The 27,123-nt window shown below is 61.3% G+C and overlaps 2 protein-coding genes across 8 annotated transcripts in view; one reads left to right on the forward strand and one right to left on the reverse strand.

Annotated features, from left to right (window-relative positions):
* The first annotated feature begins 1,616 nt into the window (after positions 1-1,616).
* SREBF1 (sterol regulatory element binding transcription factor 1) lies at positions 1,617-23,868 on the forward strand. 5 transcript variants are annotated; one of them, XM_045889721.3, is made up of 20 exons: positions 1,617-1,893; positions 14,391-14,489; positions 15,945-16,391; positions 16,790-16,977; positions 17,067-17,204; positions 17,281-17,502; positions 18,057-18,171; positions 18,408-18,622; positions 18,867-19,068; positions 19,192-19,370; positions 19,633-19,894; positions 19,967-20,133; positions 20,336-20,504; positions 20,944-21,052; positions 21,314-21,423; positions 21,524-21,656; positions 21,821-21,986; positions 22,379-22,579; positions 22,669-22,777; positions 23,076-23,868. In XM_045889721.3, exons 1-20 carry the CDS (start codon positions 1,803-1,805, stop codon positions 23,303-23,305), a joined length of 3,552 nt encoding a protein of 1,183 aa, XP_045745677.1. In that variant the 5' UTR covers positions 1,617-1,802; the 3' UTR covers positions 23,306-23,868. The 5 variants fall into 5 exon arrangements, with proteins under 5 accessions (XP_045745677.1, XP_045745676.1, XP_045745675.1 ...); XM_045889720.3 differs by lacking the exon at positions 14,391-14,489; XM_054511016.2 differs by lacking the exon at positions 1,617-1,893 and having other exon boundaries at positions 14,360-14,489.
* A 692-nt stretch (positions 23,869-24,560) lies between these two features.
* The window catches only part of RAI1 (retinoic acid induced 1), a 116,345-nt gene continuing 113,782 nt past the window's right edge, over positions 24,561-27,123 (reverse strand). For all 3 annotated transcript variants that reach the window (XM_064582218.1, XM_045889718.3, XM_054511015.2), the window contains 2 exons: positions 26,518-26,567; positions 24,561-26,058 (listed from right to left, as the gene is read on the reverse strand). In XM_064582218.1, the coding sequence (XP_064438288.1) occupies positions 26,044-26,058; positions 26,518-26,567 (65 nt within the window). In that variant the 3' untranslated portion in view covers positions 24,561-26,043. The remainder of the gene's footprint in view (positions 26,059-26,517; positions 26,568-27,123) is intronic.

Consider the following 27,123-nt stretch of genomic DNA (forward strand, 5'->3'; position numbering starts at 1 on the left):
ACTCCCAAGGCCTCTTGGGTGCTTGGCTCCTGCTTGGGCAGTAGGGTCTGGGGTAGGGGGACAGGATGAAAGATGGCTGAGGAGAAGCCAGATCCCTCTGTGCTCCCCAGGAGAAGTTCATCTGGATCCCTGGGTGGATCCCAGAGCAGGGCCACTTGGTGGTGGGGGGAGATGTGGTTTGGAGACCCCCATGGCTCCTGTTCTGGGTCACTGGGCCACAGCGGCCACTTCCAGGAGGCGAACAAAGAGAGCTGCATGTACAGGCCGAGCCCTTGGAACTTGGGCCTCCCAAGTCCTCTCCTGGCCAAGGCACCCCCCCCTTTGAAAGTGCACCAGTAATTTTACTCCCTCAGAAGGCATGGCCAGACAGGCTGTATCTGGAGTCTGAGCGAGACAGTATTTGGGATGGCATGACTCACTGAGGCCAGGGGCTAGGAGAGACTGGGGGTCTAGACCTCTGATGGGTCTTCTTGGCTGCCCTCCACCAAGGGTACCTTTGTCTGCTTGCATAATTCCAGAGACAGGAAGCTCACTGCCTTTCCAGTTTCAAGATACTCAAATGTTCTAGTTTATCTCTATGCACCTCGGTGGGACCCCATCCCTGCCACCTAGCTCTGTCCCCAGTCCACAGGGCCCAGGGTTCAGTCTCCAGCCATTTTCCCAGCCAAGCTGCCTCCTCTGACCCAGACCCAGCCTGTCATGATCCAGGGCAACCTGGCTCAAGTCTAAAGCACAGCCCACCTCTTCCTTGTGTCCGCCATCCTGCCTGCTCCCAAGGGTGAGCACCAAGGTTGAAGTCAGATAGCCCTGGGGCCCAACCCTGTCGTTGTTCCTGAGCAGCTGTGTGCTTGGGCAATTAGAACTCTGGGTCTTCCTGTCTTCCTGGGTACTGAGGCCAGCCTACTTCCCGGGGTGGACTGGGTCCACTGGCTGCCAAACCCCTCTACGGTCACCACAACTGGATCTGGGAAGAAACCAGATTAAATCGGGAAGGGAAATTCAAGTCTCTTCCAGACTCCCTTTGGGCTACCCCCTTATCGGGAGACCAATCTGATCTAAGGAAACTGGGGGGGAGAGAAGCAGGCTGATCTCACAGGCCCAGCGCCCCCCCCCCCCATAATCACTAACATCCAACCAGCCTGTGGAGAAGCATCACCAAGCTCCACTTACAGCTGATGAAATTGAGGACAGAGTTGGCCCGACAGCACAGAGCTATCGCTTGGACAGATCTGTCTCGTTCTAAAGAGCCAAATCTAGGAAGTGAGGTTTGTCCAGACTCCACCCCCCTCCAGCCCCAAGTCCAGAGACCTCTGGGACAGGCCCTGTCCTGGAGCTTCCCCCCAGCCCCCTTGCTTGGTGTTGGGAGAAACTGAGGCCCAGGGAAGGCTCATGGCCTGCCCGAGCGCTCCCGCAGCAGTGGGCCAGACGCTGCTGTGCCAGAGGCTGGATAAAATGAATGAGTGGAGGGCACACTGATGGGGGGGCCGGTTGGGGGTAGGCTGGCGAGGCAGACCCTGCAGCCGGTCCCAGCTCTCTCCAGGTGGGGTGGGGCCCCGTCTACCCGGGAGGGCGGGGCCTCCCGACAGGGCCCCGCCCCCGCCCCGCCCTCCCTGCAGAGCCACAGCGGGGGAACCCAGTTTCCGAGGAACTTTTCGCGGGCGCCGGGCCGCCACCGGGGCCAGGACGGGACGCGAACGCGCGCATAGGCGACAGCGGGCCGGGGCCGGCGGACGCGGCGCTCCCTGCGAAGGTCCGTACGCGGCGGCGGGCCCGGCGGGCCGCCCGGAGGAGGCGACTGCGCCATGGACGAGCCGCCCTTCAGCGAAGCGGCCTTGGAGCAGGCGCTGGCCGAGCCGTGCGAGCTGGACGCGGCCCTGCTGACCGACATCGAAGGTACGTCAAGGGCCGGCCGGGCTCCGCGCGAGCGTGGCTCGCCGCCGGCATCCCGCCTTTGTCTCCCGGGCCGGCTCGGGGCGCGGGGCGCGGGCACCGGCTCCGTGCTGTGTGCGCGGGGACTTCCCCGCGCCTCTGGGCAGTGCGCTGTGGGCCCCGTTGTCCAGACCGCGCCGAGCCTCCCTGCACCCGCCTGGCGTCTCGGGCCGCGCCTCGCCGGGTACCCTGGAGGCTCCCGGCCGGGCACGTGCGCCTCTGGGCGTCCGGGGCCCCGCGCGGCGCGGCCAGTGAGTTCTTAACCCGGGGGCGGCCGCCGCAAGCCTGGAGACCTGGGCGTCGCCGAGGCCCCGCCCCTGCCCCGGCCCTGACGTCAGCGCGGGGTTACTCACGGTCATTCCCTCCGGCCCGAGAGTTCAGCTCGGCGCGGAGCTCCTGCGCGTGCGCGCGGCGCTTCCTCTGGTCCCTCCTCCCTCTCTCTTTCCCTCCCGCCCCCGTCCGGTTCTCCTAGTCCTAGATGGGCATCGCTTGGGCACACCTTTATTGAGCAGCTACTCCATACCGAGCCGCGTTCTCGGCACGGGCGCTTCACAGACCGACCTGGGCTCCCCCTTTTCTCAGGAGCACGGAAATCCTCCAGAAAACCCGCAAACGCATGTTTGGTTGCGCGTTGGGGTGGAGCAGGGGTGGGGTGAGACCTCTTTGAGCCGACTTTTGGGCTGAGACTTGAGGGTCAGCCCCGGGACCGACGGGGAGGGATGTTTGCCCAGGCAGCCGCGGCGCGGGTTTACACACATCTTTGAAAGCATCTTGTTTGCTAGACGGAGGAGGGGTTTGGGGACGGCGGGTACCCCACTGTGTAGACAGGGCAAACCACAGCCCCCAGCAAACGGCCCTCCACGGTTGCTCTGCAGTTTCGGCAACACTGGCTAAGTGGCACTTGGTCGACGGGGAACCCGAGGCCAAGAGCACAGGACTTAAACCTCCCACCACCTGGACAGACGTGTCCATGGAGCCTGTGGCCACCTGGGGTTGGCAGAACAGACACATCTAAGCCACTCGCTCCTTCCCGACTGCAGCCTTGCGTGTTAGCCCAGCTGGCTGCTAGCCTGGGGCCTTATCAGCTCACCTTCCCCGTGGGCCAGGCAAGGGGAGGGCCCGGAGGAGAGACCCTGGTTGTGGGGCTTTTCCAAAGCAGCCTTCTCCATCACTGTGCGCTGGAGTGAGGGACCCCAAAGCCCAGACCCTGGGGAGATCCGAGCCGACTCCACTCACAGTTCCACAAGCCCTGGGCCCAGTAGTGCAGCCCGAAAGGCTCCGTGACCAGGTGGTGAGGACCTGGGCTTTGGGGTCAGGACTTGAATCTGGACACTAGTCACTCACTTTGCCATCCTGCCCAAGCTCTCTCAACCTGAGCCTCAGTTTCCCACTCGGGATACGAATGCTTCCCTTCCTAGGGGAATTGGGACAGTGGACTGAGGGCTGCTGTATCCGGGCCAAGGCTCTGGCATAGACCTTTCTCACTGACTCATTTACAGAAGCATTATGTCCCGAGGCCCAAAGACCGGGCCCCTGCAGCCGTTGGGAGGTGGGGGCAATTAGGCTCCCGCTCTAATCTGGGAGAGAAGGGGGACGACTGGAGCCTCTTCCTGGGGTGGGCGTAAAGTTTGCCCACCACAGCAGGAGATTTCTCGGTTTTTATCCAAACTTTCCATTTTCCCCCCAATTACACAACAAATCTCTTTGCGTTGTAGAAAAATTAGAAGGTGCAGGTGAGCAAAAAGAAGAAAATAAAATCTTCCTTAAACCAGTCATGCAGAGATAAGCTCTGTTAATTATGTGGGGGATGGTTTTCGTGTGTGTGTCTGTTTTTTTTTTTTTTCTTGGAATGGCTGTATATTCGTGATCTGCTTTTTAAAAACAACACCATTGAGGTATAATTTACCTGCCATAAGATTTACCCATTTCAAGTGTACAATAAGTTGTTACACTGACCAAGTTGTGTGGCCATCACCAGTTGATTCTAGAACATTTTCATCACCACCTTAAAGATCCCTCTTGCCAACTTACAACTGCTCCCTGGTCCACACCCAGCCCCAGGCAATTGCTAATCTATACTTTTATAAATTAGGATAGGGTCCATTGGCTCACAGCAGATTGTAACCTGCTTTGTTCCGTGTCAACAGCCAGACAACAATCAAGTTCCCTGGTTTATCCACCGAGTCCCCCACTGATGGACATCCACGTTGTTTTGTTCTCATTAACTGTACTGCAGTGGACCCCCAGGCCAATCTTTGCTTGGATGGATCCTTCTCTAGTTCCATAGGCGGAGGCTCTGGGAGGGGAATTTGACGCTCAGAGGCCAGGCCTACTTTTGAGGCTCTTACCCTGCCCTTGGAACGAGGCAGATTCAAGGTCTAGAGAGAGTGACGTGGGGGTGGGAAGGGCAGGCCCCGAAGGTCTCCAGGTCCCCTGAGAGGAAAGAGGGTTGAGAGGTGGGCCAAGTAGGCCTCAAGCTCCCGGAAGGGTAGAGGGCCTGGGTCCTGGAGGCAGTGGGGAGTTTTGGGGGGATGGGAGCAGGGTAGTGCTATGCTTGGGTTGTATGTCGAAAGCTCCCCCTGGCAGCTGGGGTAGAGGATCACAACACAAACAGGGAACACTAATTGAGCTCAGGCTCCTAGCCCTCCTGACAACCCTAAGTGGGTAGACTTAAGATCTTCATCTTATGGATGAGTGTCTGGAGGCGCACAGAGAGGTTAAGTGACTTGCCTGAGGTCACACAGCTAGAACATGGCAGGGTCAGGATTCAAACTCAGGCTGTGGACTCTGGAGCCCATGCTCTTAACTGCTGAGCTCCTAAGAGTGGGGGTAGGGACAGGAAGCAATGGAATGGTGAGCCCTGGGTACCAATGGTACCTGGGTGGCTCAGTCAGTTGAGCATTGACTTTTTTTTTTTAAGATTTTATTTATTTACTTGAGAGAGAGAGAGCACTAGAGGTGGGAGGGTCAGAGGGAGAAGCAGACTCCCCGCCGAGCAGGGAGCCCGATGCAGGACTTGATCCCTGGACTCCAGGATCATGACCTGAGCCAAAGGCAGCCGCTTAACCAACTGAGTCACCCAGGCGCCCCTGACCATTGACTCTTGATTTCAGCTCAGGTTGTGATCTCAGGGTCGTGAGATGGAGCCCCATGTCTGGTGTGCTCAGCGGGGAATCTGCTTCTCTCTCTTTCCCTCTGCCCATCCCCCCCACTGGAGCTCTCTCTCTCAAATAAATAAATCTTAAAAAAAACAAAAAAAAAAGAACAGGGAACCCAGGAGGCTGTTCCACGTGGGGCTCCGCTGGGGGCCTGAGAGTAGGTCAGAGAGGGGTCAGAGGCCAAGCGGCCAGCTCCCCCTCCCAGCCTGGAGCTCGGCCTTTGAGTCAGGAGACTGAGGACCGTCAGCAGGGAGCTGGCCAAGGGCCTTGAGCCCCACCCAGCCCTGCTGCCTGCTTTTGCCAAGCCCTCTGTCATGTGAACGGGTTTTGGGGTAGAGCTGCCTGCGTGAGCCCTTAGCTCTGTGGGTGAAGGCATTGACCGGGCTACAGTGCACCGTAACCTCTGGTGAGCATCGTCTCCCCACCCCCGGGGCCTCCCGTAGTCGCTCTGTGCTTTGGGGTCCCTGGCGGCTGTGGGCGATGGGGATGGGAGAGCAGTCCTGTGCCATGTTTGGGATTATTGGTAAGCCCGGGGCAGGCTTCACCTCTTTGCTGATTCATTGATCAGATCTTGCACATGCTTTTAAGTGCAGAAGGGGCAAGTAGACTTGGCATTCCGGCTGGGGCCTCCCTGCCTACCGGGGGGTGCTGCGCCCGACCGAGGAGTTGTCCTGGGGACTCTGGTTTGTCTGAAGCTTTTGGGGGTACAGTTCGTCTGTCCTCTGCCTGGATGCCTCCACCTTCCCTCTTTGTCCTACCCCGGGAGTCCTCCAAGCCAGGGAAGCCTTCCTGGACCTCACTCCTCCCTGGCCCTGCGGTCCCTCCCAAGGTGCCTGGACAAACCACAGGAGGGCCTGCTCCTAGGCTATTTTCTGGGTCCAGTCCAGTCCCCCACCCCACGCCTCTCCCCGTGGTATCTCATGCCCGGTCCTTTCCCCGGTCCCACCAAGCTTGGGCCCTTCTTAGAAAACACAGCTCGAGGGGTGCCTGGGTGGCTCAGTCGGTTAAGCATCCGACTCTTGGTTCTGGCTCAGGTCATGATCTCAGGGTCGTGAGATCGAGCCCTGCTTTGGGGCCCACCGTGGAGCCTGCTTAAGATTTTCTCTCTCTCCCTTTCCCTCGGCCTCTGCTTGCACTCCCCACCCCCACTCCCGCACGCATGCGCGCTGCCTCTCTGCCTCTCAAAAATAAAAAAAATTAAAACAAACAAAAAAAGAAAACACAGCTCAGGACTGCTTACCTCTCAGCTCCCAGCTCCGGGCATATAACTCCAGAGTTCTCAAACAACCATGGCTCCCCAATGCCCCCAGGATGCTGTTCCCTTGTCTCAGCACTGCATTCCAGACCTGCAGGGTTTGTGGAACCCGTCTCTTTGGGGGATGGAGAAAAGCATGCTGGCAGTGGGTTGAGTTGTCTAGGAGTTACCTCCTGCCCGATGGTCACCTCACTGGACACAAACATCCTGAGTGACCTGGTCAGCCCCAGGCAGGGGTCACCGCCAGGCAGAGGCCTGGGATCTGGACTTGGCCCCGCCAGCAGGTGCAGCTCCGGTGGGAATGGCAGCACAGGCCAGAAGGAAGTATCTCTGGCTTTGTCTTCTGCCAACCACAGGACCTGTGAGTGTGCCCTTTGATCCCCAGACCCGACAGGGATGGCATACTTGTGAGACCTCTGTCCCATGCGGCTCCACGGAGGGGAGGGGGGAGAGCCTTAGAAACGGGTTTGGGGCTCCTGGGAAGGGGGGTGTTTGAGGCTGGATCCAGATGTGTGGTTCCCCTGCTGGGTTTGGGACTTGGTGGGAGGTGGAGCAGGGATTGGGAGTCCATCCCACCTGGAAGAGTTGGTGGCCTGGAAAAGCCCACCCTGTCCTGGAACCCTGCCCAAACCCACCCCCTTCCCCCAGCTGACCCTCCAGCTATCTCCCAGCAAGCCTGTCCCTCCCAGTCACATGCCAGGTCTACCCCTCCTGGGGCTTTGGGGTTCCCATTGGAGCCCAGGGGTCTTCAGATCCATGATCGCAGGGTCCTGGGGTTGAGTCCGGTGTCAGGCACCCTGCTCAGCAGGGAGTCCGCTTCTCCCTCTCCCACTGCCCCTCCCCCCACTCAAGCTCTCTCTCTCTCTCTCTCAAATAAATAAATAAAATCTTTCTTTAAAAAAAGATAATATTGTTAATTAATTGAATTTAAATAAAAAATAAATAAATGGGTGCCTGGGTGGCTCAGTCAGTTAAGCGACTGCCTTCGGCTCAGGTCATGATCCCAGGGTCCTGGGGTCGAGCCCCGCATCGGGCTCCCTGCTCAGCGGGGAGTCTGCTTCTCCCTCTGCCTCTGCCTGCTGATCCCCCTGCTTGTGCATTCATCTTCTCTGTCTGTCTCTCTGGCAAATAAATGAATAAATAAATCTTTTAAAAAAAATGAAGACAAAGAGAGTAGAGCTGGAAGGAAACTTCGAAATGCCTTTGTCACCTCCTCACCCAATGCACAGATGAGGAACAGAGGCCTTGAAACACCTCACTCACCATAGCCCCCTAGCTGCCCAGCCTGTGTGGCTCAGGCCTGGTGGTAGCTGAGGCGGGGTGAAGGAGCTGGAGACCTGTGAGAAGCCGTGGGAAGGCTTCCCAGGCAGAAGAATCTAGCTGGTGGAGGAGGGCCAGAGCACAGCAGGTGGTTCTGAGCCTCTGGTCATCGTTGATAGTTGGGCTGCACAAAACACCTCAACGCAGGCAGCCTTGGAAATACAAATTAAAGCACCTTCGAGCTTCCAGTCACACAGCTCTCGGGGCTAAGCAAAGCAACCAAAAGTAAACAAAAATGATAAAACCCAATGCTGGTGATGCAATGAGGAAATGGGACACAGTGCAGGGGAGGTTGTAAAGGGTTTCTGTTTTCCAGAGAGCAGCCCAGCAGCTCTAAAACAGCATGTTCCCTTTGAACCCATACATTCATTTCAGGTTTAAAGCAGGCTGCAGGGAAACAACCCCAAAGGGGGAAATAGATATAATTTATATAAAGAATTGTGCAGCACTGCTATTTAGACTGGAAACAGTTGCTCAGCAGTAGGGCACTGCTCCCAGATTGCCACTGTCTCAGGCCTTTGGGTTGGTTTTCAGCTTCCAGAATAAGTATGTGCCCCGAGCCCACACCTAGGACAAGATGTCTGAGTTGGTGCTGACCAGCATCTTGTTTAATGGCCCTCTTACAGGTCATGTCCAGGATCATTTGGTCTGGGTAAATGGGACTTAAGTGTGTGGGATGACACAGATGAGGGAAGAATCTGAGAAGGTAACATCAGAGTGAGTTTTGAAAGAGGAACAGGAGTTTGCTAGGTAGACAAAGGATAGTGGGAAGGACATTCCTGGCAGAGGGAACAGCCTGGGGGAGAGCCCGTGGCTGGAGACCAGCAGTGGGGTGGTGGCCGGCTGGCTCTGGTCCCCTCTGGGCTCTTCCTTGTGCTGAGCGATGCTGGGGTCACACGCTGGTTCAGGCCCCGGCCCTGCCTTGAGGGGCTCCCCTCCAAGGCCCATCTGCTAACGGCGGCCGGGAAGGTCCCCAGGAAGGGGCAGTGCCCGAGCTGAGCCTTACTGAGCTTCGTGCTGCCTCCTCTCCCGATCCTGCACTCCGCACACACCTCCTGAGCTGAGACCAATGCCACCAGCCGGTTGGGGCAGAGCCAGGCTGGAGCTGATGAATGTGGGCTTGGGGGTTGCTGGACCCGGGTTTGAGTCCCAGATTCTCTACTTGGCGGTGGTGGGCCCCTGGACACACATGGCCTCTCTCTGAGCCTTAGTTTCCTTGTCCATCTAGAGGGCCCATGCCCAGGTACACCCGGGGCTCCCGCCGTGGGCCCATCCCATTCCGGGAAAAGCCGGCACACGCTCGCACCCCCAGCAGCCCTGGGTGCACAAAGGGCTGTCTGTCCCTGTTGCATACATGACTAGCTGAGGACATGCAACCCTGCTGACCTGAGTCCTCAGGAGGATCGCGGAGGCACTGGTAGGAGCAGCAGGGATGAATGGCAGGCAGGGTGTAGCCCTGGCTCCCTGGGATGCCGAGGGAGCACCCCACCCCTGCCCTGTGCCCGTCATGAAGCGGGCAGTGGTGGAACGCTCTGGGGGTCCCATAAGCCCCGTCCCGTGCCCTCTCCTGTGCCGGTGCTGCTTTATACCCTTCACTCTTCTTCACACTCATGTGACCCTTTGTGATTTGCTTTGCACCGGACAGTGTGCAAACCCCCTTTCCTGCCCATTTCCTGGAGTATTGGTGTCCTTGGCTCAGACGACAGACAAACTTGTGTTGGATTCCCAGCTCCTTGGCTGCCTCCGTGACCTCTATCCCCCCTTCACTCCTTCTGCTCCGACCACACTGGGCTCCTTGCTGTCTCATCATCCTCACACCAAGCTCGCTCCTACCTCAGGGCCTTTGCACTTGCTGTTCCTTCTGCCCCGGGCATTCTTCCTCCCTCCTGGCCCACTCCCTCGTTTCATTCAGGCCTCCACTCAGATGTTGCCTCCTCAGAGACGCTTGCTGATCATCTCATCTGTAGTGGCCCCTCACACTCTCTTTCTACTGCCTCAGTTTCTTCGTGGTGCCCATCACCATGTGCACCCACCTTCCTCCATGTATGTGCAGACCGTCGGTCACTAGAACATAAGCTCCAGGAGGGAAGGTCTTTGTGCTGTGTCCCTGTACCCCAGTGCCTGGCACAGGCCGGACACACAGTGGACACTTAAGAAAAGGCAGTAGAGGGGAGCCTGGATGGTCCAGTTGGTTAAACACCTGACTCTTGATTTCAGCTCAGGTCATGATCTCAGCGTCGTGAGATGGAGCCCTGCGTCCAGCACTGTGCTCCGTGCAGAGTCTGCTTAGGACGCTGTCTCCCTCTGCCCCTCCCCCTCACGCTTTCTCTCTCTCTCTCTCTCTCTCAAATAGATAAATCTTAAAAAAAAAAAAAGAAGAAGAAAAGAAAAAAGAAAAGGCGTAGATATTGTCAGAAAAACAAATCTGGGCGCCTGGGTGGCTCAGTTGGTTAAGCGACTGCCTTCGGCTCAGGTCATGATCCTGGAGTCCCGGGATCGAGTACCACATCGGGCTCCCTGCTCGGTGGGGAGTCTGCTTCTCCCTCTGACCCTCCTCCCTCTCATGCTCTCTGTCTCTCATTCTCTGTCTCGCAAATAAATAAAATCTTAAAAAAAAAAAAATTAAAAAAAAAAAAGAAAAGAAAAATCTGGGCGTCATGGACCAGGCCATGTGAAGGAGGTGGTGAGCTCCCTATCCTGAGAGGCATGCAAGCAGAGCTTGTTTGGGGTTCAAGGCCTCATACAGGTTGGATGGGCTAGAGGCTCCTGTGATGATCAGAGCGGGGCTCCTGCCAGTTCGTGGCATTGGGTCCTCCCAAGATTTCCATCATGGCCTCACAGAATAAACAGGCCAGAGAATAAAAGGCTGCCCCACATCTGCCTTCCAAAGGAGGTTTGAAGGTAGAGCCAGGGAGGGAGGGGGGTGCTCAGGTTTCCTGTTGGGCTCTGATAGGATCAGGGCAGGGATGGAAAGGAGAGGAAAAAGGAGGAATCCAGGCTTGGGGAGGAGGTGGGGAAGATGAAAGATTGGAGGGGGTGTGAGGTGGGCCCAGTGAGGCCCAGAGTCTATGCCTCCTATTCCCCGTATTCAAGGAGGGCAGGCAGGAGCCCCTATGGGCCTTCTGAGTCTCTCTCTATGCTGGAAGCCCAGCGCTCAGCTCTCTGGAGAATGATCCATGAGTTGGGAGACATGGCCAGTCTTTTGGGGCCCATTGTCCTGGCTCCCGGGGCTGGGAGTGGGTACCTCTCTTGCCCCACCCCAGTCCCAGCCGGATTTACTCTCCATAAAGCAATCCCCAGTTCCAGCTTGATCATTGCAAGTATTGGGCAACTCACTACCTGACCTTCTTTTTTTAAAGATTTTATTTATTTATGAGAGAGAGAGAGAGAGAGCATGAGAGCGGGGAGGGTCAAAGGGAGAAGCAGACCCCCCGCTGAGCAAGGAGCCCAATGTGGGACTCGATCCTGGGACTCCAGGATCATGACCTGAGCAGAAGGCAGTTGCTTAACCAACTGAGCCACCCAGGAGCCCAACTCACTACCTGACTTAATAGTTCTAGACCATTCCATTTGCTACAGAGAGACTAACCTTTATAGCAATCTTGCTGAATGCTGGGTGCTTCATACACTTGCTTTTTTTTTTTTTTGAGAGCATGCATGCGAGCAGGGGGGCGGGGGCAGGGGCAGAGGGCAGAGGGAGAGAGAGTATCTTAAGCACGCTCCACATCCAGCGCAGAGCCTGATGCTGGGCTAGATCTCACGACCCTGAGGTCATGACCGGAGCCGAAATCAAGAATTGGATGCTTAAGCTACTGAGCCACCCAGGTGCCCCCATATACTTGCTCTTTTATTATTTTTTTATTTTCAGGTTTTTTTAGTTCACATGCAGTGTTATATGAGTTTCGGGGGTATAACATAGTGATTCAGCAATTCTCTACATTACAGGGGCGCCTGGGTGGCTCAGGCGTTAAGTGTCTGCCTTCGGCTCAGGTCATGATCCCGAGGTCCTGGGATCAAGCCCCGCATCGGGCTCTCTGCTCAGCGGGACGCCTGCTTTTCCCTCTCCCACTCCCCCTGCTTGTGTTCCCTCTCGTCTCTCTCTCTGTGTCAAAATAAATAAATAAAGTCTTAAAAAAAAATTCTCTGCATTACTCAGTGCTCATCATGCTCATAACAACCCTCGGCTCTTAATCCCTGTCACCTACTTCACCCATCCCCCACCCGCCTCCCCTCTGGTCACCATCTGTTGATTCTCTAGAGTTAAGAGTCTGTTTTTTTGGTTTGTCTCTTTTTTCTTTGTTTGTTTGTTTGTTTTTAATTCCACATATGAGTGAGATCATATGGCATTTGCCTTTCTCTGACTTATTTCACTTAGCATTATACTGTCTAGATCCACCCGTGTTGTTACAAATGGTAAGACTTCACTCTTTTTGATGGCTTAGTAATATTCCATTGTGTGTGTGTGTGTGTATACACCCCATTTTCATCTGTTCATCGTTGATGGACAACCTAGGCTGCTTCCATAATTTGGCCGTCGTAAATAATGCTGTAGTAAACACACTTGCCCCTCTAGAACCCCACTGCTGTTACCTCTGGAGACCAGGGGTGGAGGCTCAGAGAAGGGGAGTGATCTGCCTGGGATTACACGGCAAGTGAGGCGCAGAGGGAAGGTCGGCCCCTGGGCTGTATGGGGGAAAAGGTGCACTGTGGGTTTTGATCTCGAATTTCTAACCCCAGTCTTAGCTCTGACACCCAGCTTCTGCAAGAAGATTCAGCTCCAGAAGAGAGTGAGATGGGGGGTTACGGAAAGGCTGGCCCCTCCTATGCCACCAGGTGCCTCATTGGCACCCAGACCCTCTTTCTCGCTGCATCTTAGCTTAGACTGTGTCCTCTGCCGCTTGGCCAGCCCCCGTCTCAGAAGCCTTTCCAGACTCCTGCTACCCTCAGGGGGACGTTGAGTGACCATTCTCCCTCCTCCCTCCTCAGGATGGAATGAGGGCAGAGCCCAAAGATGTGATGAATGGAAAACCAAGGCGAGAAAAGGTGGTGAAGGGAAGACAAGGATGAGACAGGAAGGGGGTGGGGGGCGGGCTTGACATCCTCAGGGCTGCCTCTGGCCCTGGTCTGAGAAGTCTCAGGCCAGTCCCTGCTTGTCTGTCCTGCCACATTCAGGGCTCCACAACTGGGGAACACGGTAAGGAAGAACAGAGCCACCAGGGTCTGCTTTTGAAACTCGGGCCTGGAATTCAGGCCTGGGTGTCTAACCTGTCTTCAGTTACTCGGGTGAGGTCAGAGCCTTTCCAACAGCAATGCATTGTTTTGTTTTTGGGGGGATGAGGGAGAGTGTGAGCACCCACAGGTTGAGGAGAGAGGGAGATGGAGGTGCCAGAGGAGAAGTTCTTTATCCTTGGCATCGCCTACAAAGCCGTGGAAAGTTCTAGAAAGATTGGGAACTGGATGTGTGTGAGGGAGATGAGGCTGTGTTTCCTTGTTTAGGCTGGTGGAGAGGGAGAGAGATTGGGGCTGGAGTCCCTCCTGGCCCATGCTGCTCAGTTGCCATGCCTGCCTGCCCAGGATTCAGCCCCCCACCCAGGTCACAGGAGACTGGGAGCCAGAGGAGGGGCAGGTTGAAGGCTGGGGTAGGACTTGCTGGTGGTCTGTTTGGCCACAAAAGCTCAAGCTGACAACCTGGGCAGCTGGCCATGCTTTGTTCATCTGTATGTGTGTTGAAATTTGACCTTCCTCAGAAGGGGAGGCAGTCCTAGGTACCTCCTCAAAAGACCCCAGAGCCTGTCACCCTGTCACACCCCTGCCTTCCTCACCTTGTGTCCCAGGGATTGGGTTGTCTCTTGGCCTCCCCGGACCCTACAGTGAACAAGTGAGTCAGACTTGACCTGGGAGCCAGGGCAGACTTTGCTGACCCCCTTCCCTGCATCCCAGACCCAGGTCTTTCTGCAAAAGGACGTCTGTGCAGAGACAGAGAAATCAGGTTCAAGTATTATGTGTATGTGTACTTTGGAGTAAGGGTCTTCCTTCCTCACTCTGGGCCTCAGTTTCCCGGCAGTGACCTATTATTAGGCATCCATGTGGTGGGGGGTGGCCCCATGCTGGGGCTGCCCCAGGAAGGGGAGGTCCCCGCCCCCACTGCCAGGCAGCCCTTGGCCTTAATTCAGCGCTTCGTGGTACTGAGCGCCGCACCCATTTTCTCCTTCACTTTTCCCTTTCTCAAGGCCAGGGAGATGTGATTATCCCATTGTCTAGAGAAGTAAACTGAGGCCTAAAGGTGGGGTCCCGCACAGAGTGCCAGCGATTGGAAAGAGTGTTGGGTCATCCCTGCCGGGGTCATCCCGGCCCCGCGACCACTCCGCCGCACTTCTCCGAGGTGCTGACGGAGGTGGTTGGAGCTAGGGGCGTAGGGGGGCCGGTGACCGCCAGTAACCCCGGCGGATGTCGGCGCCGAGTGGGTTAAGGGCCCGCGCCCGCGAGTAACCCCGGCCCCATTCAGCGCCGCGGGGTGAAACCCGAGCCCGAGCCGCCGTCGGGGGTGGGGCGGGGGCAGAGGCGGGGCCCTAGTGAGGCAGCGGCGCGGCCGCTGATTGGCCGCGCGCGCTCACCCCATGCCCGGCCCGCGGCCCCGGGGGGCGGGGCGGGGGCGGGGCCGGAGGGGCGGGGCGGGGCCGGGGGGCGGGGCGCTCCGCGGGCTTTATAGCGCGTCCGAGGCCTGACAGGTGAAGTCTGCGCCGCGCGGAGACCGGCAGGCCCCCGGCCGGGACGCCCCGAAGGGGCGGCGGGCGCGGGCCGCGGAGCCATGGATTGCACGTTCGAAGGTATTTTTTGGAGGATCCCCCCCACCCCTTTATCACGGAGCCTCCACTCCGCTGCGGGGTCACCATCCCCGGTTTCCTCAGAGGGGGGCGTGTGTGTGCAGTGGCCGTGGAACTCCCAGCCCCCCAGCGGGAAGAGCGGGTTCCCGAGGGGGCGGCGTGCCGGCTCCCGGCGCCCACTGGAGTTGGTGGGCCACACCCACCCCCCCGCAGTAGTTACCCCTACCCCGGCGTTTGGAGTGAGAGGGTGGCTTTCCCGCGTCCTCCGCCCCCCCTCTGGGGCAGCAAGGGAAGAAGCGGGGAGGAGGCCAGTTGTCCCCCCTCCCTGGAGCCAAATCCGGGACCCCAGTCCTGGATTCACTCAGGTTTTCTTTCAGGGCCTCAGTTTCCCCATCTGTCAGAGGGGCTCATGAGGGCGGGGATGAGGGATGGGGGGCCCTGCCAGGGAAAGTACTGTAAGCCTTTAGGGCCTGCACCGGCCCGGATTGCCCACGAGGTGTTTCCCATGGGGAGGGCCCAGGGGGCCGGAGTCTGGCACCCCCATCTCGGGCTGTTGGAGGCCAGAGGGAGGTCCCCTCCTGCAGGAACTGCCCTGCCCGGGCACCTGGCAGGAGGCAGGTAACGGTGAGGCCCGCTGGGCGCCAGCTTCCTGCCCCGCCAAGCCTCGGAGCAGCCCTGCCACGTAGGGCTTCATCCTTTTTTGTTGTGCAGATGAGGAAACTGAGGCCCGGTGAGAGGAGGCTGTTGGCCCAGGCCACACGTCCAGTGGGCAGGTGGGCAGGCCCAGGAGCTCAGGCTGGGGATCTTGCAGAGCACTTTAACCCAGTGGGTGACTGTCCCTATGGGTTAGAGGGCCCCAGGGCAACAGCCAGGCAGCTGGTGACCCGCCAGCTGGGGGAGAGGCTGGAGCGGTGGCAGGGAGTGTGTCCCAGTCTGTACGAGGAGGAGGGAGCCAGGACAGCCAGCACTGCCTTTATAGAGGGGAAACTGAAGCCCTGAATGGCCTGGTCCCGAGGCTGCTTGGCTGCAGGCATGGTCTGGGCTAGTGCCCAGAACACGCAGGGACACACTGGTTGGCACGCACATGGCCGGCAGCTGGGTCAGCCCCAAGCCTCGGTCTCTGCCGCGGAGGAGTGGGTCGGGGTTGGCGGCTCTGAAGTCAGCCGTTTGGGGCCCAGACCCCAGTTCTGCCTGAGCATAGGTGTGGGCCACTGACCTTGCCCAGCCGTTGTACGGGCTGCTGGGTACGTGAGAAGCACCAGGCATTGCTCCAGATGTCACAGGTGCCCAAGAAACGGCTGTGTGTCTGGGAGCCCGGGCTCATGCGGGTCGCTTTGTTTCTGCATCTTGCCCCACACATACAGCTGTGTGGACCCGAGGCATGAAGTATGTGATGCCCTGTACAGGGGCCAGCCCCCGCCCTCCGGTCACTGACCCAGCCTCTTCTCTGTTCCCCAGACATGCTGCAGCTCATCAACAACCAAGAGAGCGACTTCCCGGGCCTGTTTGACCCACCCTATGCCGGCGGCGGCGGCGGCAGCGGCGGGGCAGGGGGCACAGACCCCGCGAGTCCTGATGCCAGCTCCCCGGGCAGCTTGTCCCCACCTCATGCCACAATGAGCTCCCCACTCGAAGGCTTCCTGGGGGGACCCAAGGCGACACCTCCACCCTTGTCCCCTCCCCAGCCTGCGCCCACCTCCCTGAAGATGTACCCCCCTGGGCCAGCCTTCTCCCCCGGGCCTGGTATCAAGGAGGAACCCCTGCCGCTGACCATCCTGCGGTCCCCGACCCCGCAGCCCCTGCCGGGGTCCCTCCTGCCCCAGAGCTTCCTGGCCCCGGCCCCGCCACAGTTGAGCTCTGCCCCTGTGTTGGGCTACCCCAGCCCCACGGGAGGCTTCTCCACAGGTAAGGGGGGTGTGGGGCGAGGGGACAACAGGAGCACAGAGAGGAGGGTCTACCGTGGCCTCAGTGGAGGAGTTTGCAGGCTTTAGACATGGGGGGCCTCTGCTGCACTGCCCCGGGCGCCCCTGTTCTTAACAGGACTTGGGTGTTGGTGCCGGGTGAAGCCCTGTCTCCCACTCTGCCCCGGTGGCGACATCAGGGCCGCCCTTCCAGGGACGAATGTGTGGCTGGAAAGCTAGCACATCTGCATCAGAACTCCCGGCAGGGGTTGGCCACCCTGGAACCCAAAGCCGTGAGGGCTGATGACTCATCCCAGGTCATAGGGTGATAGGGCCCCGAGGGGTGGGTTGAAAGTGGGTGAGGGTGGCCTGTACCTGCAGCCCCAGCCTTTATCTCTGCAGGGACCCCTCCAGGGAGCACCCCGCAGCCGCTGCCTGGCCTGCCACTGGCTTCCCTGCCAGGGGTCCCGCCCGTCTCCTTGCACACCCAGGTCCAGAGCACAGCCCCCCAGCAGCTGTTGACGGCCACGGCCAACCCCACAGCAGCGCCCGGAACAACCACGGTGACCTCGCAGATCCAGCAGGTCCCGGTGAGGAGGTCTGGCCAGGCGTCGGGGAGGTGGCAGGCCCCGGTCCAGACTCCCCGCTCTTGGCTGAGACCGCCCTCCCCCACCCCCAGGTCCTGCTGCAGCCCCACTTCATCAAGGCAGACTCTCTGCTCCTGACAGCCATGAAAACAGACATGGCAGCCACCGTGAAGGCAGCGGGTATCGGCTCGCTGGCCCCTGGCGCAGCCATACAGACGGCGCCCTTGCAGGTGGGTGGCGTGGGGCCGAAGGCCGGGGCTCTGCGCGCGGGCAAGCCCGGCCGGTAACCTGCGCCTGGCCCCTCAGACCCTGGTGAGTGGAGGAACCATCCTGGCGACGGTGCCGCTGGTTGTGGACGCCGAGAAGCTGCCCATCAACCGGCTGGCAGCTGGTGGCAAGGCCCTGGGCTCGGCGCAGAGCCGCGGGGAGAAGCGCACGGCCCACAACGCCATTGAAAAACGCTACCGTTCCTCCATCAACGACAAAATCGTCGAGCTCAAGGACCTGGTGGTGGGCGCTGAGGCGAAGGTGCGGGCAATGGCGTTCAGAGGCACACTCTGGGGGTGACCCCGGGGAAGCAGGGGACCGGAAGACCCAGGAGGCTTGGGACTGAGCCTGGGCCCTGGGGACTCTACAGGGAACAGACAGACAAACATCCTGCTGTCTGGAGACTGAACGTTCTAGTGGGGGACAGGGGATGACCATACACAGGATAAAGAAGGAAGTGTTAGAGTCGCCAGCTGGGGATAAGTGCCATGGAGGAAGACAACACAGGGAGAGGGACGAAGAGGCTACACGTCCGAAGCACCTCACCAAGGTGACATGACAGCAGCAAAGACCTGAAGGAGGGGAGGGAGGTAGCTGGACGCTGTTGGATGCCTTTGGGGTATGAATCCTCGTGCCCAGCCTGGGAGATAGCTTCTACCAGGGGAAGAACGTTCCACGTAGAGAGAACAGCAAGTGCAACGGTCTTGAGGCAGCCGTGCTGTGAAGTAGCGCCCCCCAGCCCCCGCCCTTTGCTTAGGTGCCCACTGGCCAGGCCTGACCGGCCCCTTGTGCCATCTCCCTCCCACCCCCTGCAGCTGAATAAGTCTGCCGTCTTGCGAAAGGCCATCGATTACATCCGCTTCCTACAACAGAGCAACCAGAAGCTCAAGCAGGAGAACCTGAGTCTCCGCACTGCTGCCCACAAAAGCAGTGAGTCCTGGTGCTCCCCCCGCCCCCGCCCCTGGCTCTGCACTGCCCCACCCCCCAGCTCCCGCACCTGCCCTTTAAGCCCTAACCCTACAAGGGCCCTTAGCCCCTCCTCTGGTCCCAACTTGGCCCTCAAGAGCTAGACCAACTCCCGTGCGCCCCTCTCCAGGGGGCCCTAAGCTGATTGTGGGTGGGGTATCTAGCCTTCACCCCCGGCCCTGCTCCTTTCCGGCCTCCAGAGTCTCTGAAGGACCTGGTCTCAGCCTGCGGCAGCAGAGGGAACACAGACGTGCCCATGGAGGGCACGAAGCCCGAGCTGGTGGACACGCTGAGCCCGCCCCCGTCGGACGCCGGTTCGCCGTCCCAGAGCAGCCCCTTGTCCCTTGGAGGCAGGGCTAGTGGTGGCAGCGGCAGTGACTCGGAGCCCGACAGCCCGGTCTTTGAGGACAGCCAGGTTGGGCCCGGCCCTGTTCCCCAGCCCCCACCCCCGGTCCATCTCCCTTCGATATCTGAGCCCCAGGACTCGGTCAGGAAGAGGCCCCTAACATAGCCCACCTCCCATTTGATAGAGAAACGGAGGCCTGTAGCCACGTGGGGTCCCACAGTAAGGCGGCGTGGAGGGCTGATCCCTCCTTCCCTGTCGCATCCTCCCGGGGCCACTCCCGCTCTGCCCTCGCCGACCTGCCCACCTCTGCCAGGTGAAGCCCGAGCAGCTGCTGTCCCCCCGCAGCCGGGGCATGCTGGACCGCTCCCGCCTGGTCCTGTGCACGCTCGTCTTCCTCTGCCTCTCCTGCAACCCGTTGGCCGCCCTGCTGGGCAGCCGGGCCCTCCCCAGCCCCTCGGATGCCGGCAGCACCTACCACCGTCCTGGCCGCAGCGTGCTGGGCACCGAGGGCAGAGGTAGGACAGGCCCCAGCGTGGGTATCCTTGGGACGGAGGGGCGGGGGTGGGGAGCTCGGGGCGTGTAGCTGGGACTCTGGATTTCCGGGGTGCTGTGGTCCCAGCCCCTCTGTCTGCCCCCAGACGGCCCTGGCTGGGCCCCGTGGCTGCTGACCCCACTGGTGTGGCTGCCCAATGGGCTGCTGGTGCTGGCCTGCTTGGCGCTTCTTTTTGTCTACGGAGAGCCGGTCACGCGGCCCCACTCAGGCCCCGCCGTGCACTTCTGGAGACATCGCAAGCAGGCTGACCTGGACCTGGCCCGGGTAAGGGGCCGGATCCCGGGGGTGGGCTCGGGGGATGGGGCAGGGCCAGGACCTGGGCGGCACCTGGGAAGGTGCTGGGGGGCCCTGCCCTGCCCTGTCGTCCCCTCAGACTCGCACTGCCGGGGGTGGGCAGAGGGGCGGGAAGGGGACACCAGCGTCATGGTGGGGGGCCCAAGGTGGAAGGACCTTCAGAGCAGGAGGGGTATCGTGCGCTCACATGCTCTGATCCACCTCTTCTCACCTGGAAAACCCTCATCCGCAGGGGGACTTTGCCCAAGCTGCCCAGCAGCTGTGGCTGGCCCTGCGGGCCCTGGGCCGCCCGCTGCCCACCTCCCACCTGGACCTGGCCTGCAGCCTGCTCTGGAACCTCATCCGCCACCTGCTGCAGCGTCTCTGGGTGGGCCGCTGGCTGGCAGGCCGGGCAGGGGGCCTGCAGAGGGACTGCGCCCTGCGGGCGGACGCCCGCACCAGCGCCCGGGATGCCGCGTTCGTCTACCACAAGCTGCACCAGCTGCACGCCATGGGTATGTGGGGCGAGGGGCCGGGCCCGAGGGGCTCCTGCCGCCCCCCTGCCTCACGTCCTGCCCGTTTTCCAGGGAAGTACACGGGAGGGCACCTTGCCGCTGCCAATCTGGCACTGAGCGCCCTGAACCTGGCGGAATGTGCGGGGGACGCCGTGTCCGTGGCCACGCTGGCCGAGATCTATGTGGCCGCCGCGCTGAGGGTCAAGACCAGTCTCCCGCGGGCCTTGCATTTTCTGACAGTGAGTGGGTGCTGGGCCGATGGGGACAGGGCTGGGGGGCTTGTCTCTGCAGCTCTTTCCGGTGGCTCCCTGGGCACGGGGCTCACAGGAGGAGGCAGCTGGTTACGGGGGGCGGGGGGACTCCAGGCCCGTCTCAGACCTACGGTTGGGTTTGAGCCCCTGTCTGGGTCCAGTGTGACAGCCCCGCTCCCCTCCCCCACAGCGCTTCTTCCTGAGTAGCGCCCGCCAGGCCTGCCTGGCACACAGCGGCTCGGTGCCTCTTGCCATGCACTGGCTCTGCCACCCGGTGGGCCACCGTTTCTTCGTGGATGGGGACTGGGCCGTGAGCAGCGCCCCGAGGGAAAGCCTGTACAGTTTGGCCGGCAACCCAGGTGCTCTCTCAGCGCCGTGCCCATCCCCTGCTTCCCGACATCCTTTGTGGCCCATTCCCCTTCCTATCCCGCATCTCCGCTTGTCCCCACCCCAGTCTGTCTGTTGTTGCTGAGGCTGCAGGAGCAGGAAGCTGGGTCTGTCTCGGTTGGGGCTCTTCAGAAACAAAGAGGAATTTGGGGGCAGGTGGTTGATTTGGGAGGTGATCCCAGGCGAGACCAGTGTTGACTAAGGAGATCAGATGGAAGAGACAGAGCTGGTAGACGCGTGTTAGTAAGCAGATTACACTGTCCGGGGTAGGTTATCCTATCCAAGGGCAGCCTCGGGTATTTATCTATCCCACCCGCGTGCCCAGGAGAGAGCCGTTGGTGTGGAGAGGTGAATGTGGGGAGGAGGCGTGGGGCCCTTCCTGCCACCCCGCTCACCCGCTCCTCCCCACAGTGGACCCCTTGGCCCAGGTGACTCAGCTATTCCGCGAACATCTCTTGGAGCGAGCACTGAATTGTGTGGCTCAGCCCAGTCCCAGCCCTGGATCGGCTGATGGGGACAGGTGAGTGGCCCTGCGCCGCCCCCCCCAGGCAAGCACCCTCCACAGTAAGTCTGGGAGTGGCTGTGTCCAGGGCCATGGGTGGGTGGCCAGAGCCGGGCTCCTGTCCACCTGCCGTGTGGCCTCGGGCGCATCTCAGTTCCTCCCTGGGTCTGTCTCCCTAGCAGCTCGCCAGGAAGCGAGCTGGGAGGTCAGGCTGGGCTCTGGTGCGCCGGGAGGAGGGCCGGGGCCTGTCCTGACAGTGAGGTCTCTTTTCGGCCACAGGGAGTTCTCGGACGCCCTGGGGTACCTGCAGCTGCTCAACAGCTGTTCCGATGCCGCCGGGGCTCCTGCCTGCAGCTTCTCCATCAGCTCCAGCATGGCCACCGCCGCCGGTGAGCCCCCAGCCCCGCGCCCTGGGACCCCCGGCTCCGCCTCAGCTGCAGTGTGGCTGAGCTTCAGGGAGCCCCCCTCCCCGCCCCGTGCTCCCTGCAGGCACAGACCCCGTGGCCAAGTGGTGGGCCTCCCTGACGGCCGTGGTGACCCACTGGCTGCGGCGTGATGAGGAGGCGGCTGAGCGGCTGTACCCGCTGGTGGAGCACTTGCCCCGTGCCCTGCAGGAGTCGGAGTGAGTATCCGCCAGGTTCTCCGGGCCCCCCAGCGCGGTGCTGCTCCCCCCGGGCCTTGGTTCTGTGCGGTTGGGGTCGCGGGAAGCCAGAAGCAGGGCAGCGGGGAGCTCAGTGTGGGTCTGCGCCCGGTCTGACCATCAGTCCTCTGCCCTGGCCCCAACAGGAGACCCCTGCCCAGGGCGGCCCTGCATTCCTTCAAGGCTGCCCGGGCCGTGCTGGGCCGCGGGAAGGCAGAGTCTGGCCCGGCCAGCCTGGCCATCTGTGAGAAGGCCAGTGGGTACCTGCAGGACAGCCTGGCCACCACCCCAGCTGGCAGCTCCATTGACAAGGTGAGGGGTGCTGCCGGGGGCCTGGCCGGTCTTGGGGGGGTGTCACCACCCTTTCCGTCCCTGGACCTTCTCCCCTGCGCCGCAGTACCGGATGGGGGGCGCACTCGCTAAGGCCCCAGTCTCCCCAGCCCCAGGAGGCGAGGCGGGGTGAGGGGGCTGGCGGAGCCCTCCTGGGAGGCCGCGCCCGCGGCAGGCGGCAGGCGTGGGGGCCTGGAGAGGCGGGCGGCCCCGCGGTGCATTGCTGTTGCATTGCACGTGAGTGACGCGGGTGCAGTGCCTCCGCAGTGCAGCCCGGAGCCGGCCCCTGGCACCGCGGGCCCCCAGCCGTCCCCTCCCGCGGCCGGAGCCCCCCGTGACCCCTGCCCTGCCCTGCCCTCCCCCCCTCCCCCCAGGCCATGCAGCTGCTCCTGTGTGACTTGCTCCTGGTGGCGCGAACTAGCCTGTGGCGGCGGCAGCAGCTGCCTGCAGCCCCCCAGGCGTCGCTGGGCCCCGGCGCTGGGGCCCAGGCCTCCGCCCTCGAACTGCGCGGCTTCCAGCGGGACCTGAGCGGCCTGAGGCGGCTGGCGCAGAGCTTCCGGCCCGCCATGCGGAGGGTGAGTGCCCGCGGGGCCCTTCCCCAGCAGGTGCGGGGAGAGTGGGGGCCCGGCCCGAACCCCGACTCTGCGGGCCCCCTCCTGCCCAGGTGTTCCTGCACGAGGCCACGGCCCGGCTGATGGCGGGGGCCAGCCCCACGCGGACACACCAGCTCCTGGACCGCAGTCTGCGGAGGAGGGCAGGCCCCTGTGGCAAAGGTGAGCGGGGCGCTGCCCTGGTCGGGGCGGGCTCGGGCCCCGCCGGGGAGGGAAGGCCCAGACGGGGGTGATGGGTGCCGAGCGCCGCTGTGGGAGGGGCAGAGACCGAGGGACTTCGTGGCGGTTGCCAGAGGGCGATATCCCACCTGAGAAACCCGCCGGGGGCCACTGTCCCCTGCAGGGAAAGGAGACGGTGCCGAGGGGAGGGGTCTGAGGCTCCCCGGGTGCGCCCGAGAGGGGCGGGGCCAGGCCCGGAGCCCCGCCCCTGACGCCCCTGACGCCCCTGCGGTGTGCGCAGGCGCGGCGGCGGAGCTGGAGCCGCGGCCCACGCGGCGGGAGCACGCCGAGGCCCTGCTGCTGGCCTCCTGCTACTTGCCGCCCGGCTTCCTGTCGGCGCCGGGGCAGCGCGTGGGCATGCTGGCCGAGGCGGCGCGCACGCTCGAGAAGCTCGGCGACCGCCGCCTGCTGCACGACTGCCAGCAGATGCTCATGCGCCTGGGCGGCGGGACCACCGTCACCTCCAGCTAGGTCCCCGTCGGCGGCCCCCGCGGGGCCTGTGTGCAGGGCCGGAGCCTCGACGGCCGAAGGCAGCGCTGGGGCCCCGAAGTGTCCACGGTCCGCCCACGTACTGCTCTGTCTCCTGGGGGGATGGGAGGCACTCAGGGGCTTTTGCTGCCTCGACCTGGGAGGCCGGAGGGGGCGCGACCCTAGCCGCCCCGCCCCCCACTGCGCCCCAACCCGACGAGCGGCGGCCAGCATGTGCTGACCTCTGGTGGCCCGTCGGGGGATTGCAGGGGCCGGGCCGGCCGACGGGACCTTGCTCTGCAGGTACCCAGTGGCTTTGCCCTCTCCCGTCTCACAGAGGGGTACATTTCACTGAGCTGAGGGGGGCCTTCTTGGCTTTCCCAGCCAGCAAGGGGGTCCTACTCCGAGGCGCCTCTCTCCCTTCTGGAGAGACTTGTACATACTGTAGATGAGGGCGCACCAGCCTCCTGGCCTCTGAGGCTCAAGTGTTACTTTGCCTTTTGCAAACTTTATTTTCATAGGTTGAGAAGTTTTGTACAGAGAATAAAAGATGAAATTATTTATAATCTGGGTGTTGTTCCTTTGGGGAGGAGGGTGTGTACTTTAGCTGATAGACCAGCCGACTGGAGGGGGTCCTTTGAGCCTCCCCCTCTCCTCCCACCCCAGCACCCAAAGGTTTCCCGCTCCCATCGGTCCTAAGAGACCCAAATGTCCCCTTCGATGTGGGAGGCCTGTCGCTGTGGGAGGCCTGTTGCTGTGACCTCCAGGTGACCTGGATTCCACCAATTTCCGTGCCACACGGTTGGGCTGTTATCAACCCTTAATCCTTAAGGGCTGTTGTGGTCTCAGCTGTCCCTTCCCACCTCTCTGCTTCTACCCCTATCAGTTCCCAGGGTGACATGAGAGGGTGACTCCGTGTCCTTAAGGATCTGTTGTGATAGGAGCTACAGCCTGGTATCGCTGTTTGGGCCTTTCGTCTCCCCTCCCCCACCCCTTCGCGGGTTCTCCCTCTCCCAAGCTTGGGGAGGTCTCCAGCCCCCATCATAACCTGAGACCCTGAGGCCGCATGGGGTGTGGGGTGGCTGGGGGGTTGTCTACGCAGCAGGGGGCTTGTCTCCTGTTCCTGCCCTTACGGTACCGACTAGAACCCTTGACTGTCCCTTGGTGTCCCGCCGAGCCTTCCTCTCCATTCCCCCCGCCCCCCCAGGCCTGGCCCCCTCTCCCAGCGGAATCTGGTTAGAATCCACGGGCTGCAAACTTCCAAAACAATCGTTGTATCTTTATTGACTTTTTTTTTTTCTGAATGCAATGACTGTTTTTTACTCTTAAGGAAAATAAACATCTTTTAGAAACAGCTCGATACACACAATCTTCAGTGTGAAGCAATATACTAATAAGAACACTAGTCGTCTTAACATTTACAGTCTTCATATATATTATATATATGTATATGTATACATATATATACACTATATAACGAGGCCAGATATAATACACACGTTTACCATTTTACAGTCATATGTACAGGAAGTTGCTAGGGCGGCCCCAGTCTGGGGGCTGCGTCAGGCCTATCGAAGCGTGGACAGAGCTGAGGACACAGACGGACAGGCGGACGGACTGGCGGGGACTGGCTTGGGCCGGTGGTGGCTGAGCGGGGAGGGCGGGCATCGCCGTAGCCCCCTTCCCGGAAAGGGCCCCGTGCTGAGGGACGCACGACGCACGGCGGCGGCGACACACGGGAGAAGCGAGCATGTTCCCAACATATATACATTCTATGTAACATATATATAGAGGGGTACACAGGTTTGTACACGAATCTAGCGCTGTCTCTGCTCCCGTGCCGGGTGGGCGCTGCTGTCCCTGGAGACTGGGTGGTCGTGCAGAGGGACGGTCACGCATCCACCGGAGGTGCGCTCTGGTCGCCACTCCCTTCCTTTGCCTTCCCAGGTGGCGCTCCAGGGGTGGGGCGGAGGACTGGAAAGGGGACGACAGAGGCCAAAGGGCGGGGGCCAGTCCCGCCCACACCCGGGGAGCCCGCATCCCCTGAGCATGGGTCCCGGACTCCCCCGGCTCTGCCCAAACCGCTCGGAAGTGTCGGCCGAGGCTGGGTGGGTGGGAAGGGCACTAGGACACGATTCGAAAGGTTCCTTCCAAAGCCTCCGGCCTCCTACCCCGCCGGCCTAGTCCTCCCCAGCAAGGCTTCGGCTCCCTCTCCCCCCCCCAGCCCCCCGCCTCGGAGCCTGGAGCCGCCCTGGCCACTTCCAGGGCCCTTTGGACCCCACCCCCCACCCCCAGGGCCCCCAGCTGCAAGCCACGCCGGCTGCGGTGGCGGCAGCACCCACGTCGAATGTGTGCCACGTCCTCTTGGAACTACCAGGGGGAGAAGCGTGTCCCCAGGCTAAAGGCGTCTCCAATCCCCGCCGGAGCCTGGGTGCCCCAGGGAGTCTGGCCGCTCCGCGGGCTCCCCCTCTCCAAGCCTGGCCCTGGGGGGTGTAGGCGGGAACGTCCTGTGTCCTCCTGTTCCGGGAGCAGGCGGCTCCGGAACGTGTTTTCTTCCCAACCCGGGATCGCAAGTTTCAGCCCTAGGCGGCCAGATCCAAGATCCGGAGTCCGGATCAAGGATCGGCTCTGGACCCGCGCGGGGAGCAGCTCAAAGGCCCGGGGGCTGCGCAGGCGGCTCCTCTCCTTCGGCGGCGGGCGGGCAGGCGGGCTTCGGCGGCTTCTCCGGCCGCTGGGGTGGATTACAACGGCAGCCTCTGCAGGAGAAGAGACGCCCGAGCGCCCGTCATTGCGGGTGGTGGGCACGTGCTGGGGGCTAATAAATCCCGGCCCCGCCCCTCCCGGCGTGGCCCCGCCCCCCGAGAGGCTCCGCCCTTGCCCGCACCGCCCCTGGAGGCACCAGGCCTCACCATAGGCCTTAACTTTTCTCTACCCCCACTCTGCCACCGTCACCTCCCTCCGCGCCCATCGTCCTGTGCCCCTGCCTGCCCTTCCTGTCGCCCACCTGGGATGGCTCCCTCCTTCAGGACCTGTCTCGTTATAAGGCGGTCTTTCTGACCAGCGTGTGCCAACCTGCCCCAAAGGCTTCGGATACACCGCGAATAGTAAGGTTTTGGAGGCGGACAGGTGGGGGCTGGGCCCCGCTGAGGGTCCGCAGGGCAGGGGGTGGGGCGAGGGGAGGGGCTCCCCTCCAGGGAAGGCTTGTGGTTACCTACCTTATGTTTGGGACACTTCAAAGAAAAGTTCTCTTCGATGAATATGCAACCTGCCACCAAAAAGAAGTGTGGGTGGTTAGGATGGCTGCTGGTGTCTCGTCAGGGGGCCAGGCGGGGAGGGAGACCTAGCGCCCCTGAGACCCTAGGCTACAGGGCTTCTTTGCACAAAGTAGAGCAGACCCTGCTTGAGGTTCTCCAGGGTCTAAACCCCATCCCGGCTGAACTGGCCTCCATCTGCCTCCAGCCCTCCTGGCCCGTGTGTTCCTGTTCTTCCCCCCACCCGGAAGGCCTTCTTGTCACTCGGGAGGACGTCCCTGACTCCCTAGCTGCAGCAGACCCCCTATGCCCGTCTCTCCCCTGCCCCTGCCTCACTTCGCTTGGCCACACTCGCCACTTCCTCCTAGTGGTCTAAATACCGTGGACTTGCTCATGCTCTGCCCCACTGGAAGGCCAGCTCCGTGTGCCTGCTTTGCCCTCTTCCCTGGATGCATGCCCAGCCCCTAGAAGGCCTTGAGACCGAGCGGGCTGATGGACTGGGCGGTGCGGTCCCAGGTCTGGATTCAAGAATCAGCTGCTTCTTTGAGCCTCGGTGTCCACATCTGTGAA

Source organism: Mirounga angustirostris, unplaced genomic scaffold (assembly GCF_029215605.1).
Source record: "Mirounga angustirostris isolate CCGP_5_RB_7025 unplaced genomic scaffold, mMirAng1.0.hap1 SCAF_17, whole genome shotgun sequence".
Classification (NCBI taxonomy): Eukaryota; Metazoa; Chordata; class Mammalia; order Carnivora; family Phocidae; genus Mirounga; species Mirounga angustirostris.